At 42.3% G+C, this 17,644-nt stretch overlaps 1 protein-coding gene across 2 annotated transcripts; it reads left to right on the forward strand.

Moving 5' to 3' along the window:
* Window positions 1–7,435: 7,435 nt before the first annotated feature.
* On the forward strand, window positions 7,436–15,012 carry LOC306922808 (aminopeptidase N-like). Of its 2 annotated transcripts, none has more exons than XM_079500645.1 (5): window positions 7,436–7,618; window positions 8,924–9,091; window positions 10,453–10,593; window positions 13,216–13,297; window positions 13,730–15,012. In XM_079500645.1, the coding sequence occupies exons 1-5, from the start codon at window positions 7,593–7,595 to the stop codon at window positions 13,886–13,888; spliced, it is 576 nt and encodes a 191-aa protein (XP_079356771.1). In that variant the 5' UTR covers window positions 7,436–7,592; the 3' UTR covers window positions 13,889–15,012. The 2 variants fall into 2 exon arrangements, with proteins under 2 accessions (XP_079356771.1, XP_079356772.1); XM_079500646.1 differs by lacking the exon at window positions 7,436–7,618 and adding an exon at window positions 8,096–8,147.
* The last annotated feature ends 2,632 nt before the right edge of the window (window positions 15,013–17,644 follow it).

The raw sequence follows: 17,644 nt of genomic DNA on the forward strand, positions 1-17,644 counted from the left end.
CCAAAAGGGGTGACAATAAGATTCCATTTTTAATTTTTTAGAGTTAACTAAGGATTTTGCTGTGCATAAAAATAAAAGTTCCTGTTTTTGTTTCACTGAGTTGAAAGTAAACTGACCCCCCAGGCCTATTGAAATGGCCTTGACACCTTTCTCCGTCATGCATTCTTAAAACATTGTTTGGGTTTTCATGCTAAAGAGATGCCTAAAGAGAAGTTAATATCTTATTATACGGAGCCCTAATGTAGATTGTTAATATATTACTCTGGATATACTGCTAAACTGTATCCTTGGAAGAAATTGTACATAAAATCAATTTTGATACTGCATTATTATTATTATTATTATGGATATGTTTTACATATTTTGGTTTCATAGGAATTGAGGTTTTGAAATCGATTCCCAAATAAATCCAATAATAAAGCTAAATCAATCAATCAAGATGTTTATCAATTTCTGAAAGCGGACCTTTTGGAAATATAATAGTTATATAAAAGTTATTTCTTCTGCTAGCTAGCCTAAAACACATTTAGTATAGGGGTATCAACTATCATACTTATACATACTTGTATATTTATTATTCAAAATGCTACAAAATAAGTACATATTCTGGTTTGACCTTTTATTTCTTCTCAAAGTCATACTGAATCATATTTGGTTCTGCCTTTATTTTCTTGAAAGCTAAGTATTTTTATTACGAAGAACTAAGTGAACACAGTACTGTAAATATGAAGGAACCATGGAATGTTTCCTCTTATTCCTGATTTGCATAATTAACGTATTCAGATTGGTCTTGACTCTTAACCCTTGTTGACCGTAGTGACTGCAGGGCTTTGTATTTGGTCCCCTCCCCTGCTTTTTCCTAACCTGACTCCGCCAGATGGGGCAGCAGAGAGTACACTGGGTTCCCCCCAGTGTACTCTCTGCTGCCCCATCTGGCGGATGGTTAGGTTAGGTTAGCTTTTTCCCCCCACACAACAAATCTCTGCCGAAAATAGCAGATCTAGACTACAAGCTCACAACATACGTAGCTTGTTGTAATGCGTTTTGAGCTTGTAGATCTGCTATTTTTGCCTATTATGATATGCCCAGAATATGGCCGATATAGGGTTCATGTGGTTAACCGTACATTTTTGTACCTGTAAAAACAATCTTATTGATTGTCCAATTTGCACCTCTGTGCCCAGTCCTTTATCAGGAATATTTGAATGAATTCTCCTTTTGCATTATTGTCAATAACTTTACCTGCAGTTACTTTACTTTAAGTGATTGTAATTTCAGAAATGTGGTCTCTATTCTTGTAAAATTTTAATAAATAGATTTTGATCATTTGTCATATTACGTCTCTGTCTGGTACAGTATTTTACTGGACTCATTGAGCATTAATAGGCTTATTTTATTTTATTTTGTAATTAAAATATATAGAGAAATAATAGCTACATGTTGGCTGATGTTGATTAGTTCCTCCTAATATTTTTGAGAAGTTAAAAACACATCACAATAAAAAACAAATGACAGTTACATCCATAAATACATACATCCACTATCTTTCCCTAGACAATATAATAATGCCACAGGTATGCCGATAACAAATTCATATGAAGTTGAACTCTAACCCTGATCCTTTGTTTGCATATCCTGCAAACCATAATTACATTTATTTAGTCAGGTTCTTAATTAGACTAGTATATAAAGTAAAAGAAGAAAAAAATCAGGGATCAGAACTAGTCTGGCAAATGGAGGAGGAAGTAAGCATATTGCAGTCAATGAGGGCAAGCTGGACCTACTGTAGCCTGGTTAACCACTCCTCCTTGAAAACATTTAATTTCTTTTTGCAGAAAGAAATTCAATGTTTTCAAGGGGGAGTGGTTAACCAGGCTAAGCTGGACCAGTTTATGAACAAACTATTTTTGAACGACTGCATGCAGCCTTTGCCATAATAAACAGTTCAGGAAAATATTGAAGACATATCACAAGTTGTTTTTTGCTCACTTGTTTTTGTGCACAGTGCACACTTATGTAATTTTATTGAGGCGAATGGTTTCAGATTCGGCAGTATCACGAGATTTCCTTGTCAGGCTGTCATTGATTGACAGTGTCGTGATAACAGCCCGTTCTTACTGCAGAGTCAGAAAGGTACTTTGTGCTCTTTAGATGCCTCGAAATGAAACAGCAGAAAACAATGTTTGATGATCTCTTCTTTTATTTTCCTGACTGTACCAATTGGTTTTTCGAAATTGTTCAGAAATAGTGTTTGTTCATGGGCTGGTCCATCCGGCTCTCATTGATTGCATTGATTCCATCGAACTTCTGGCTCCAGTTTCCTCCCCATGATGTGACCTGTGGCTGTGTGCCGTACTGTATACAGGCCCCCCGCTACCTCTCTGAACTCATCAAACGCCATGTCCCCCCACCCACTCCCTCAGGTCAAGCACTGCCAATCAACTTGATCCCCACAATTCCAACAAGCGAACTTGTGGAGACAGGGCCTTTGCCGTGGGCGTGGCCCTTCACTGTGGAACTCACTCCCAACTCACATCAGCTTCGAAATGTTCAAAAGCACACTCAAAACCCACCTTTTCAGACTTGCTTTCCCTACATAACCCCCCCCCCCCCCCCTCCAAACACACACACACACACGCGTGCACGCACACACACACACACACACACACACACACACACACACACACACACACTCACTCACTATCTATAAATCTATATACTCATTTTCACGATTTTTCAAAAATAGCAGACCTACAAGCTGCTATTTTTCTAAAGTATAACATAATGCACCAAAAAGGGTTCCCGTCCAGAATGGGTTAATAAAACCCAAAAGACTGACAGTATAATTGTGTTGACCTCTTGACCTCCGGCCTCTTCACCCCCACCTGAACATCCTCTAATGAAACGGTGGGTCTGATTATTTACAAACACACAACTTGTGTGTTTGTAAACTCAATCGAGTGACTCGCTGAGTGTCTGACCGACTGACTCTCTCTCTGTCTGTCTGTCTGCTCTCTGGGGAAATAAAGAACGGAGGAGATATCATGCAGTGTTGTGTTTTTGGCAGCAAACTCATTTCAGTCCCTTGAATAGTTTTCATTTAGTCACATTTTAGTCACCTGGAATGTTTGAGTGTTTTAATGTGTTTTAGGCAATGCCTCTGTGTGTGTGTGTGTGTGTGTGTGTGTGTGTGTGTGTGTGTGTGTGTGTGTGTGTGTGTGTGTGTGTGTGTGTGTATGTATGCTGTCATATTCTATGAATGTGTTTAAATGCCAGTGTAGCTGGTTCACACACACACACACACACACACACAATGCAGCAGGCATTAGACAACCTGACAGCCACCAACCTGGCAACCCTATCAGCTGCCAGTCTCTGGTGTGTGTGTGTGAGAGAGAGAGTCCTCACAAGTACTGTTAAACCAACTCTACCCTAACGTCACGTGAGGGATCTTTGGTGGAATGCATTGACTTGTATATCTTATATGCATTCATATAAGTAGACATTGATATTTCTAACTAGCTAGTGTGCTGGTTAGATTCCTGCATTTTCCAAAAAAACAAGACGATAAATATACCCTCAATCCTTGGCTCAGAGTATTCCATGGTGGCTCAGTGGTTCTGTCAGTCGCTTACAGTGCCACGACACGCTGGTTCGCGACAAGTCAAGATTCGTGACCTCGGACAGAGGATTGAGGATAAATCCAAAATAAATCCACTCTTTACTTTTTAGACAACTATCATATGAATCACTCTTTGCCTGACTCACACGGTCACAACAGATTCGGACCGAGTCTCAGACCTCAGACCAGTATCAGGACCAGTCTTGAGGATAAATCAAAATAAATCACACTTTACCTTTTTGTCAACTAAATGTACAATTGAAATGTATTTAAGACGCGCCGTCCGAGTTACGTCCCGATAGGCAGAGAATAGTATATATTATTAGCCCTTAGTTTATTAGTTTATTAGTTTATTAGTTTATTAGCCCTTAGTTGGAAATGACACGTCCACCAGGGGGAAACCTTGACCAGGCTATGGTGAGTATGCCAGTATGGCCACTATGCATGTACTATGTTGGCAGCAGTGCTCCATTCACGTTTGTTTATTATATTAGTGCTGTCTGCCGTGATACCTGGCTTAATATGGTCAATACTGAATCAGTCTAAAATATGCTTTGGCGCCCCCCCCCCCCCTCCACCTCTTGCTATAGATTGACATGACATGACATGACATGACATGACATGACATGATGTGTGTCAAACAATAGTCACACATGGATGGATGATTATCCTTGTTTATTTATTTATTTCCGGGGGGAATGAATGAATGAATGAATGAATGAATGAATGAATGAATGAATAAATAAATAAATAAATAAATAAATAAATAAATAAATAAATAAATACATACATACATACATACATACATACATACATACATACATACATACATACATACATACATACATACATACATGGATGGATGGATCATATTTCCGGGGGCATTTCTCTCCAGGTGAGGACAACTCCATCCAGTCAACCAACTATGGATGTCAGAAGATCAGGCATCATTACTTCTACTACTACTACTACTACTACTACACACACACACACACACACACACACACACACACACACACACACACACACACACCTCACATTTTGCTTATGCAAATTAGTGGGCTGCGTCCCACCTGCTTTGTGGGTGTGGTTTTGACTACTTTGTGGGAGTGGCTTATGCAAATGAAGGGGAGTGGTTTCGGCTACTTTGTGGGAGTGGATTATACAAATGAAGGGGCGTGGTTCAAGCTACTTTGTGGGAGTGCTTATGCAAACGAAGGGGTGTGGTATGCAAATTAAGGGGCATGGTTTCGGCTACTTTGTGGGAGTGGTGTGGTATGCAAATGAAGGGGAGTGGTTTCGGCTACTTTGTGGGAGTGGCGTGGTATGCAAATGAAGGGATGTGGTTCCGGCTACTTTGTGGGATAGGCTTATGCAAATGAAGAGGAGTGGTATGCAAATGAAGGGCGTGTTTCGACTACTTTGTGGGATTGGCTTATGCAAATGAAGGGGCGTGGTATGCAAATGAAGGGGCGTGGTATGCAAATTAAGGGCGTGTTTCGGCTACTTTGTGGGATTGGCTGTGGGATTGGCTTATGCAAATGAAGGGGTGTGGTATGCAAATGAAGGGGTGTGGTATGCAAATGAAGGGGCGTGGTATGCAAATGAAGGGGCGTGGTATGCAAATGAAGGGGAGTGGTATGCAAATGAAGGGCGTGGTTTCGACTACTTTGTGGGAACGGTTTATGCAAATTTGATGGGCGTGGTTTCGTCTACTTTGTGGGGGTGGTTCATGCAAATGAAGGGCGTGGTTTCGACTACTTTGTGGGAACGGTTTATGCAAATTTGATGGCCGTGGTTTTGACTACTTTGTGGGGGTGGTTAATGCAAATGAAGGGGAGTGGTTCCGACTACTTTGTGGGAGTGGTTTATGCAAATTTGATGGGCGTGGTTTCGACTACTTTGTGGGAACGGTTTATGCAAATTTGATGGGCGTGGTTTCGACTACTTTGTGGGGGTGGTTCATGCAAATGAAGGGCGTGGTTTCGACTACTTTGTGGGAACGGTTTATGCAAATTTGATGGGCGTGGTTTTGACTACTTTGTGGGGGTGGTTCATGCAAATGAAGGGCGTGGTTTCGACTACTTTGTGGGAACGGTTTATGCAAATTTGATGGGCGTGGTTTTGACTACTTTGTGGGGGTGGTTCATGCAAATGAAGGGCGTGGTTTCGACTACTTTGTGGGAACGGTTTATGCAAATTTGATGGGCGTGGTTTTGACTACTTTGTGGGGGTGGTTAATGCAAATGAAGGGGAGTGGTTCCGACTACTTTGTGGGAGTGGTTTATGCAAATTTGATGGGCGTGGTTTCGACTACTTTGTGGGAGGGGTTTATGCAAATGAAGGGGAGTGGTTCTGACTACTTTGTGGGGGTGGTTTATGCAAATTAGTGGGCGTGGTTTCGACTACTTTGTGGGGGTGGTTTATGCAAATGCACACCACGCCCCTGCATTTGAATAAACAACTCCCACAAATCAGCCGGGGGAAAAAAGGGGAGGCGGGGCTTAGGTTTGAAAGAGGCGGGTCTTAAAAAATGGGGGAAGGCGGGGCTTAGGTTTGACAGAGGCCTAAGTTAGCGAGAAAAGTCGTGAAAGTCACTTTGACGCGCGACAACGCGCCAACGATAAAACATCACGGTCCGACGTTCGGATATGTCGGAGAGCTAGCCGAGACAAACGGTTCGGTGTCTCGGACGTATGCCTCCGACAGTCGTACAAAACGTCCTTCACTTTGGCTGTGTGCATAGGAGACCTCATAGACACATAGACTCTAACTGCATCCAGGCTGAAAAAGTGAAACGAGACCGCGCCTCCTAGAAAGGTCGCCCGAGGACGTTCTATAGATCCACACGTGCGTCTCCGGGAGCTCTATAACATATCCAAAAATCTGACCGGAAGGCCTCACCGTCGTGGCGTTCTAGTGAAGCAAAGGTTTTACGTACACGCGCGCCTACGCCGACGATCGTAACTCTGTTCGGGATGGGCCGAACACCTCTGCGATCGCGCGACGAGCCGATCGTCGTGATGGTCTGTGTTTTTTTCTGCAACCTCGGGAACCTCAAATCTGACCCGAGGCCTAGCGTTGCAGTGTAGTTCCCTTTATCGGACGCTTGTAAGAGTCCCACAAAATCGAGACCAACTCCATTTTATTCGTCATGTCCTGAATATGGATATTCGGGGGTGTTGGGTATTTTTTAAAATATCCTTCACCCCATTTGTAAGGCATTTGGCCCAAAGGTCAGCGTGGCTGACCTTTGACCTTTGTAAACGTCGTGGAAAGCCCAGACCGGCTCCATTGGATTCGGCACGCTCTAAATATGAAGAGTGTGCGAAGAATAGGGTTAGGGAACATGTTTTAAAGGTTTGTTTTGTGTATTTCACACTTCTGTGGAGAGGAGAGGAGAGGAGGGAGAGGAGAGGCAGTCTTTTGGCGGACCTTTGACCTTTGCAAACGTCGTGGAAAGCCCAGACCGGCGCCATTGGATTCGGCATGCTCTTAATATGAACAATATGTCTAGTGTGTGAAGAATAACATTAATGAACATGTTGTGTTTTGTGTTTGGTCTGTTCACTCAAAAAGAGAGGAGAGCAGAGGAGGGGAGAGTCAGAGGCCTCAATTCATCTCACTGCCCATGTAATATCTATATCTGGCCACAGAGTGGGTGTGGATGGGCTGTGGCGCTGTTCTGAATTTCACTGCCAAATTACTCTGTAGTTCTTCTCTAGTTTCTCTGACTTCCTGTGTGTGTGTGTGTGTGTGTGTGTGTGTGTGTGTGTGTGTGTGTGTGTGTGTCAGAAGACAGCAACAGAGGCAACAGAGACACAGGAGGAACACACCCATGACTGCCAGTACCACCACTAAAACCTACCCATGCCCCACCTGCAATAAAACATGTAATTCCAGGATTGGACTCTTTAGCCACCAAAGAACTCACCGTTAAGGACATAAGTGGACGTCATCATTGGATTCGATGGACAACCATCAGCAAGTAAGTAAGTAAGTAAGTAAGTAAGTAAGTAAGTAAGTAAGTAAGTGTGTGCGTGCGTGCGTGTGTGCGTGCGTGCGTGCGCGTGTTTGTGCGCGTGTGTGTGTGCGTGCGTCTCACAAATCTAAACATATTGTAGACGTGTGCATAAATATGTTTGTGTAGTTCAACATACAGTTTAAAGATGGAGTGCCATGATTTTTTTCCACCCTAAAACATGATCATCGGGTATTATTACAATATAAGGAGGAAGAACTTTTTCCAAAAAGTGTACAGTATTTGTTAAAATCTTGCTTTTATGTGGACACGCCCACCAGTTCATTAAGTTTGCCTCTTGGGTGGTGATGGGTGGTGATCCACCTAAACTGAAGCCACACCCACAGCTGTAGTTGTATGATAAAGGGGGAGGGGTTAGGGGAGGGGCTGATAGTGTGATGTCACTATATTACTGTTTATTTCATTGGCCCGTTTGACTGTCAAGGGTTCAGCCTCCAGGAAGAAACCATTGCACATAAAAACGACTCCAGGGTGTCTAATGAAGTACTGTCACCTCATAGACACGTGAACAACTTGAAAAATACAAAAATTGTGGCACTCCATCTTTAAGGATGCCCTAGCTCTTCCAGCTAAGCGCCTCACTGATACTTTTACTACGTCAGTTAAAGAGAAGTACCAGGTGATTCCACGTGTATAGAAGTAGGCGTGTGCTTTCATTACTATCCCTACTTTAACCCATTCTGGGCGGGAACCCCTTTTGGTGTTTTAACTAAGCATTATGTTATACTTTAGCTTTTGAAAAATAGGCTAGCGGACCTACAAGTGGCACCGAGTGCCGCGCTGTGAACTTGTAGGTCTGCTATTTTTGAAAAACCTCATGTTTCTCTATCAGTGGTTCTCAATATTTCCCGCTTGTAGGTCTGCTATTTTTGAAAAATGGTGAAAATGAAAAACCTCATGTTTCTCTATCAGTGGTTCTCAATATTTCCCGCTTGTAGGTCTGCTATTTTTGAAAAATAGCAGACCTACAAGTGGCACCGAGTGCTATTTTCTACAGAAGCAAAGGTTTGACGTTCGCGCGCGCCTACGTCGACTAGAAAGGTCGCCCGGGGACGTACTACAGTTCCACGCGTGCGTCTAGAGAAGCTCTATAACATATCCGAAGATCAGACCGGAAGGCCTGATTTTCTACGAGCTTGTAGGTCTGCTATTTTTGAAAAATCGTGAAAATATTTATTTCAGAAAACTGGAGGATTTAGAAGATTTTTTTTAAATTTTGAGGTCAGGCCTAAATGGGTTAAAATAACCTTTCCTCCTAGGATCCATCCAAATCTGCGTCCCACTGTGTACTGCAACGCCATTGCAGCAGGGGGCGCTGCAGAGTGGGAGTTTGGGTGGTCACAGTTCAAGAGCGCCGCCATCGCCAGTGAAGCCGACAACTTCCGCGCCGCACTGGCATGCACCAAGGAGCCATGGCTGCTCAACAGGTTAGCGCACTTAAACCTAAACCTCTATTTAAGCCTATAAAACTAAGGCCTAACCCTAAAACTAAATCTACCGTAAGCCTAAACCTAGTCTCGGTCTGGCCATGTGGCTCGCATCTTCAAATGCTTCCGGTCATATTGTCATGGATGGTCACGTCCTCCGTTTGTCCATGATTTTCCTGTCTCTCCCAAGCCATGCTCCTCTAACTCTGATTGCCCTGAGTGCCATCACCTGTGGGGACCAGCTGAGCCAGGTTGGGTGATGAGCTCCAGTGACTATTTAAACTCTGCCTTGTGTTTGTTCAGTGCTGGATCTTAAGTTAGTGTCAGGTTTTATGTTCAGTGTATGTACTTCTGTTATCCTATGTAATTTCCCAAGTAAAGTCAAGTTTATGTGATCTTCTTGTCCTGCCTTTGTTTGAGTTTCCTGCACTTGGGTCCTAACACCTGCAAACCGTGACACATATTCATAATATCAATCAAGTCAACAATCTGAGGATCCCATCGGCAAATAACGGGAAAACAGCGATCCTTGAGTCAACAGTCTGTCTTGAGAGACTATCATATACAATATCAGAGTTACAGACCTGTTAGGGCAGGGTTCCCCAATAGGCGGCCCGCGGGCCATTTGCGGCCCGCGGAGCGCCCCCTTGTGGCCCCTGGAAGAATTTCCAAAATAGATATAAATGGCATTAAATGGGGGTCAGTAGCCTATGCATGTCAAACTGGGCACCCCCTCAAGGACCACTGGTGGTCCCCGGACCACTGGTTGAGATTTTTTTTTAATTAATTAATGAAAAAATAAAAAAAACAATTTTCCGCGCGTGCGGACTCGGCCCCCAGCCTGGTTCCCTAGTCAAAATATGGCCCTTGAGGAGAATTAATTGGGGAACCCTGTGTTAGGGTCTATTTGGAACCCCCTCAAGGAACCCAGATTCTCTCACCCCCTGGAGCACCACTATCCTAGATTTGTTTAAAACCCATTCTAGGCGGGAACCCCTTTTGGTGTTAGCATTATGTTATGCTTTAGCTATTGAAAAATAGCAGATCTACAAGCTGGTAGCGCGCCACTCGGTGGCGCGCTACCAGCTTGTAGATCTGCTATTTTTGAAAAATCTAAGAACCACTGACATAGAAACATAGCTTTTTCAGAAAGCTGTCAGGATGTACTGTAGAAGACATTTTTAGAATCTGATCTCAGGTCAAAAGGGGTTAAACTACACACTGGCATCACTGTATCGGTACTCCGTATTGACCAAAACGCAAGTTATGAGCATCGGAATCAGTATCGGGAAGGAAGGGTTCTTAACTGTGTGAGTGTACGAGTGCATGTCTGACATTGTGCCGCTTGTCTCCTCTCCAAGGTATCTGGAGTACACTCTGCAACCAACCATGATCCGCAAGCAGGATGCCACCTCCACCATAGTGTACATCGCCAACAACGTGGTGGGTCAGTCTCTGGCCTGGGACTTTATGAGGGCCCGCTGGACCTATATCTTTAATGAGTGAGTACAACAACGTGGTGGGTCAGTCTCTGGCCTGGGACTTTATGAGGGCCCGCTGGACCTATATCTTTAACGAGTGAGTACAACAACGTGGTGGGTCAGTCTCTGGCCTGGGACTTTATGAGGGCCCGCTGGACCTATATCTTTAACGAGTGAGTAAATGGTGCATTTATATGGTAAATGGTGCATTTATATAGAGCCTTTATCCAAGGCGCTTTACATAGATTGTGCATTACATTCACCCATTCACACACACATTCATACACCGATTGCGGCGGAAGCCATGCAAGGTACCAACCAGCACATCGGGAGCAATTTGGGGTTCAGTGTCTTGCCCAAGGACACTTCGACATGTAGACAGGAGGAGCCGGGATTCGAACCGCCGACCCATGGATCATTGGACGACCTGCTCTACCTCTTGAGCCACAGTCGCCACCTGGTGGTCTGAATGTACTAACCTAACCTCGCTCCCACTGCATATAGAGCATCGCAGTCCCGCCCCCTTTCATGACGACGCCAGGCCCAGGAAATGAATCCCCGTTCATTTTCCTCATAGACTTTTCAAAAAGTATTTATTTAAAGACCTTTTAAGCGTCGTACGAAGCCAACTCGAGTCGTGACAAATCATGACAACAAACACAATATTTTGGACCAAACAAATAATTACAAAGAAGAAAAACAACAAAAAAAGTGTTGTAACCTGCCGTTTTTTTCTACTTTCTAATTCTTTGTTTGGCCCAAAACATTGTGTTTATTGTCATGATTTGTCACGACAAGAGTTGGCTTTGTCCGCGGCGTAAACGTCTTTAAATAAATACTTTTTGAAAAGTCTATGAGGAAAATGAACGGGGATTAATTTTCCATGTCTCTCCAGGGGGCGGGACTGCGACGCTCTATATCTATGCTACGTCCGAGCATAGACATGGTAACGCCCCGCCTGCCTCTGATTGGCCAACCGACACTGCCCGTCTTGCCTGTCCTCCGAGATGCAAGGGTACTCCGTGGTGGGAAATAATACAAGTACAAGAGAATGGCAACACGCGACAGTAACTTTAAAGAGGCAAACTAATATTGTTTGTGCCGTTTGCTTTGATTGAATAATTGCTTGAACATGTAGGCCTATGTACTATGATTTGATTTGGCTGTGTTCTAAATTAAAGTGTTAGTGTTGTGTATTAATCTAATTATAGTAAACTAATACTATTATACTAAAAAAGATAAAGATCAAGGGAAAAGAGACCTTTTTACAGTACAATAATGTTTCAAGTTTACACATGTATACAAATAAACGGCATAAACAATATTAGTTTGCTTCTTCTACAAAAATAAAAGTTACTGTCGCGCGTGCCAAGCTGTCATTCTCTTGTATTATATATCGTACTTGTATTATTTATTTATTTATTTCCCACACGGAGTAACCTCGCGCAGCAGACTATCCAGCATGTATCTTCCACCTCGGAGACACCGGCTGTGTCGGTAGGCCAACAAGGCGTTACCATGTCTATGCTCGGACGTAGAAAAGATATACCGGTACGCGCTCCCACTCTCTCTCTCTGCTGGGCCTTCCTGGTTGGTCCTGCCGCGCCATTGCAGGAGGTCAGTGCACGGGCGTACTGCTACACTAGGCCCTTCTCCTTCCATTTAGTGTAGGTCGTGTCAGACTTAGACTTAGTTCCTCCCGTTCCTATTGGAACATTGGGCGACGAGTCCTCTCCATTTACTCCGGTCTCTGGCGACCCTTCTTGCTCCGTGACAGCTGACACCCATCTGGCTTAGGTCTTCCTTAGCTGCCTGTCTCCATGTCTTCTTTGGCCTCCCTCTCTTCCTCTTTCCACCTTCTGGCATCCAGTCCATGATGCGAAGCCGTCGTCTTGTTTGGGTCTCTGAAGGGTCGATATTGGGATCCTAGGTGATTTATCAGTCCAGATGAAAGATGATAAAATAGTATCTAGGGACTTAAAAAAAGATTTGGGCAAAAAAGAGGGAGGGTCTGAAAAAGAAAACGTGGTAGAATGTTCATTTTTTGTTTTCGATGCGACCCACCAGTGAGAGGGGCAACTTATTCCATCTCTGAACATCAGTTTTAATTTTATCAAGAAGATTTCCGTAGTTATCCTTGTGGATTGAGCCAAATGAGTGGGAAATAACAACCCCTAAGTATCTGAAACTCTGGGAGAGTTGAAACGGTAGTGCACCAGGAAGGATGGATTTGGCCAGACTATTGACAGGGAAACACACACTTTTTGGAATGTTCAGTTTGTAACCGGAAAATTCTCCGAAGGTCTTTAACAGATTTACAATACTATGGTATTGTTCTTCTAATGTGTTACTTTTTCATTTTTTCTTTTTAAATGAAAGTAAAACAATAACAAAATAAATAATAACAGTGCCCGGAACTGCCGGTGAGAATTGACACTGTGGGAGTAATCCTAAGGCATATACAGGAGGGAAAGAGATGCACCACCTCCTTCGTAGACACACTGTCTACGTTAGAGTGAGTTGGTGTTGGCTAATATATTTTATAGCCTTGCATAAAAAAACAAGCAAACTATAACCTATATGTTTATAATATACTAAGTGTATGTTCTACTTTATTGATCTATCTATCTATCTTCCATATAGGTATGGTGGTGGCTCTTTCTCCTTCTCCAACCTTATCAATGGAGTCACCAAGAGGTTTTCTACTGAGTTTGAGCTACAACAGGTTAGTTGTTTGAAATAATGTTGTCAACAATGTTTAGAATTGAGATCACTGCTTTTGATATCCCCACTCTGGTCATTCTCATTCACTTGTATGGCGAAATATCAAATACATTTCACTGCATGTTTATAATATCACAACATAACAATTTAAGAATGTATGTCGTCAACCACATGAAACCAATTACAATTGTCAAAATGTGTATTATGAATGTGTAGTATTGCATCGCAGACGCAAGTTTGTAGATCAGTTTATTTTTTTACAAATGGAACCCAGTTGTCAGGTGGAAGGAAATGGGGGTAGACAGTGACAGGGACCACAGTTACTCATGGGGGAAATTGTCAATGATGACCATTTTGTGAGAAAGGTAGTATTTTTAGGATAGCCTCCAGAATAGATGAAGTAGTGATTTGTGATCTGTTCTGTTGTTGATAGCTGACACAGTTCAAGGCAGACAACGAGGGCGGAGATGGCTTCGGGTCTGGGACCTTGGCGGTGGAGCAGTCCATCGAGAGAACCAATGCCAACATTAAATGGCTGGCAGAGAACAAACTGGCCGTTCTGGAGTGGTTTGTGGCCGAGGCTAAAGCATAAGGAGGCCTGACTTCAGGTCTGGGTTACAATTTTATTTGACTTCATTGAGGAAGGTTCTACACAGTCCCCTTAAATCCTTAGTTTAACCCATTTTGACCTGAGATCAGATTCTAAAAATGTCTTCTACATCCTGACAGTTTTCTAAAAAAGTTATGTTTCTATGTCAGTCGATTTTTCAAAAATAGCAGACCTACAAGCTCATAGCGCGCCACTCGGTGGCGCGCTATGAGCTTGTAGATCTGCTATTTTTCAATAGCTAAAGCATAACATAATGCTAACACCAAAAGGGGTGACAATAAGATTCCATTTTTAATTTTTTAGAGTTAACAAAGGATTTTGCTGTGCATAAAAATAAGAGTTCCTGTTTTTGTTTCACTGAGTTGAAAGTAAACTGACCCCCCAGGCCTATTGAAATGGCCTTGACACCTTTCTCCGTCATGCATTCTTAAAACATTGTTTGGGTTTTCATGCTAAAGAGATGCCTAAAGAGAATAGTTAATATCTTATTATACGGAGCCCTAATGTAGATTGTTAATATATTACTCTGGATATACTGCTAAACTGTATCCTCGGAAAAGAAATTGTACATAAAATCAATTTTGATACTGCATTATTATTATTATTATTATGGATATGTTTTACATATTTTGGTTTCATAGGAATTGAGGTTTTGAAATCCATTCCCAAATAAATCCAATAATAAAGCTAAATCAATCAATCAAGATGTTTATCAATTTCTGAAAGCGGACCTTTTGGAAATATAATAGTTATATAAAAGTTATTTCTTCTGCTAGCTAGCCTAAAACACATTTAGTATAGGGGTATCAACTATCATACTTATACATACTTGTATATTTATTATTCAGAATGCTACAAAATAAGTACATATTCTGGTTTGACCTTTTATTTCTTCTCAAAGTCATACTGAATCATATTTGGTTCTGCCTTTATTTTCTTGAAAGCTAAGTATTTTTATTACGAAGAACTAAGTGAACACAGTACTGTAAATATGAAGGAACCATGGAATGTTTCCTCTTATTCCTGATTTGCATAATTAACGTATTCAGATTGGTCTTAACCCTTGTTGACCGGAATGACTGCAGGGCTTTGTATTTGGTCCCCTCCCCTGCTTTTTCCTAACCTGACTCCGCCAGATGGGGCAGCAGAGAGTACACTGGGTTCCCCCCAGTGTACTCTCTGCTGCCCCATCTGGCGGAGTCAGGTTAGCTTTTCCCCCCACACAACAAATCTCTGCCGAAAATAGCAGATCTAGACTACAAGCTCACAACATACGTAGCTTGTTGTAATGCGTTTTGAGCTTGTAGATCTGCTATTTTTGCCTATTATGATATGCCCAGAATATGGCCGATATAGGGTTCATGTGGTTAACCGTACATTTTTGTACCTGTAAACACAATCTTATTGATTGTCCAATTTGCACCTCTGTGCCCAGTCCTTTATCAGGAATATTTGAATGAATTCTCCTTTTGCATTATTGTCAATAACTTTACCTGCAGTTACTTTACTTTAAGTGATTGTAATTTCAGAAATGTGGTCTCTATTCTTGTAAAATTTTAATAAATAGATTTTGATCATTTGTCATATTACGTCTCTGTCTGGTACAGTATTTTACTGGACTCATTGAGCATTAATAGGCTTATTTTATTTTGTAATTCAAATATATAGAGAAATAATAGCTACATGTTGGCTGATGTTGATTAGTTCCTCCTAATATTTTTGAGAAGTTAAAAACACATCACAATACAAACCAAATGACAGTTACATCCATAAATACATACATCCACTATCTTTCCCTAGACAATATAATAATGCCACAGGTATGCCGATAACAAATTCATATGAAGTTGAACTCTAACCCTGATCCTTTGTTTGCATATCCTGCAAACCATAATTACATTTATTTAGTCAGGTTCTTAATTAGACTAGTATATAAAGTAAAAGAAGAAAAAAATCAGGGATCAGAACTAGTCTGGCAAATGGAGGAGGAAGTAAGCATATTGCAGTCAATGAGGGCAAGCTGGACCTACTGTAGCCTGGTTAACCACTCCTCCTTGAAAACATTTAATTTCTTTTTGCAGAAAGAAATTCAATGTTTTCAAGGGGGAGTGGTTAACCAGGCTAAGCTGGACCAGTTTATGAACAAACTATTTTTGAACGACTGCATGCAGCCTTTGCCATAATAAACAGTTCAGGAAAATATTGAAGACATATCACAAGTTGTTTTTTGCTCACTTGTTTTTGTGCACAGTGCACACTTATGTAATTTTATTGAGGCGAATGGTTTCAGATTCGGCAGTATCACGAGATTTCCTTGTCAGGCTGTCATTGATTGACAGTGTCGTGATAACAGCCCGTTCTTACTGCAGAGTCAGAAAGGTACTTTGTGCTCTTTAGATGCCTCGAAATGAAACAGCAGAAAACAATGTTTGATGATCTCTTCTTTTATTTTCCTGACTGTACCAATTGGTTTTTCGAAATTGTTCAGAAATAGTGTTTGTTCATGGGCTGGTCCATCCGGCTCTCATTGATTGCATTGATTCCATCGAACTTCTGGCTCCAGTTTCCTCCCCATGATGTGACCTGTGGCTGTGTGACGTACTGTATACAGGCCCCCCGCTACCTCTCTGAACTCATCAAACGCCATGTCCCCCCACCCACTCCCTCAGGTCAAGCACTGCCAATCAACTTGATCCCCACAATTCCAACAAGCGAACTTGTGGAGACAGGGCCTTTGCCGTGGGCGTTGCCCTTCACTGTGGAACTCACTCCCAACTCACATCAGCTTCGAAATGTTCAAAAGCACACTCAAAACCCACCTTTTCAGACTTGCTTTCCCTACATAAACCCCCCCCCCCCTCCAAACACACACACACACACGCGTGCACGCACACACACACACACACACACACACACACACACACACACACACACACACACACACACACACACACACACACACACACACTCACTCACTATCTATAAATCTATATACTCATTTTCACGATTTTTCAAAAATAGCAGACCTACAAGCTGCTATTTTTCTAAAGTATAACATAATGCACCAAAAAGGGTTCCCGTCCAGAATGGGTTAATAAAACCCAAAAGACTGACAGTATAATTGTGTTGACCTCTTGACCTCCGGCCTCTTCACCCCCACCTGAACATCCTCTAATGAAACGGTGGGTCTGATTATTTACAAACACACAACTTGTGTGTTTGTAAACTCAATCGAGTGACTCGCTGAGTGTCTGACCGACTGACTCTCTCTCTGTCTGTCTGTCTGCTCTCTGGGGAAATAAAGAACGGAGGAGACATCATGCAGTGTTGTGTTTTTGGCAGCAAACTCATTTCAGTCCCTTGAATAGTTTTCATTTAGTCACATTTTAGTCACCTGGAATGTTTGAGTGTTTTAATGTGTTTTAGGCAATGCCTCTGTGTGTGTGTGTGTGTGTGTGTGTATGTATGCTGTCATATTCTATGAATGTGTTTAAATGCCAGTGTAGCTGGTTCACACACACACACACACACACACACACACAATGCAGCAGGCATTAGACAACCTGACAGCCACCAACCTGGCAACCCTGAATGAGCCAATCAGCTGCCAGTCTCTGGTGTGTGTGTGTGAGAGAGAGAGTCCTCACAAGTACTGTTAAACCAACTCTACCCTAACGTCACGTGAGGGATCTTTGGTGGAATGCATTGACTTGTATATCTTATATGCATTCATATAAG

Source organism: Electrona antarctica, assembly GCF_951216825.1.
Source record: "Electrona antarctica genome assembly, chromosome: 5".
Taxonomy (NCBI): Eukaryota; Metazoa; Chordata; class Actinopteri; order Myctophiformes; family Myctophidae; genus Electrona; species Electrona antarctica.

Coding starts and splice junctions, on each gene's coding strand:
- LOC306922808 (XM_079500645.1), top strand. CDS start 7,593: ATGGACAACCATCAGCAAGTAAGTAA. Junction 9,092..10,452: donor GAGCCATGGCTGCTCAACAG/GTTAGCGCACTT, acceptor CTCCTCTCCAAG/GTATCTGGAGTACACTCTGC. Junction 13,298..13,729: donor CTGAGTTTGAGCTACAACAG/GTTAGTTGTTTG, acceptor TGTTGTTGATAG/CTGACACAGTTCAAGGCAGA.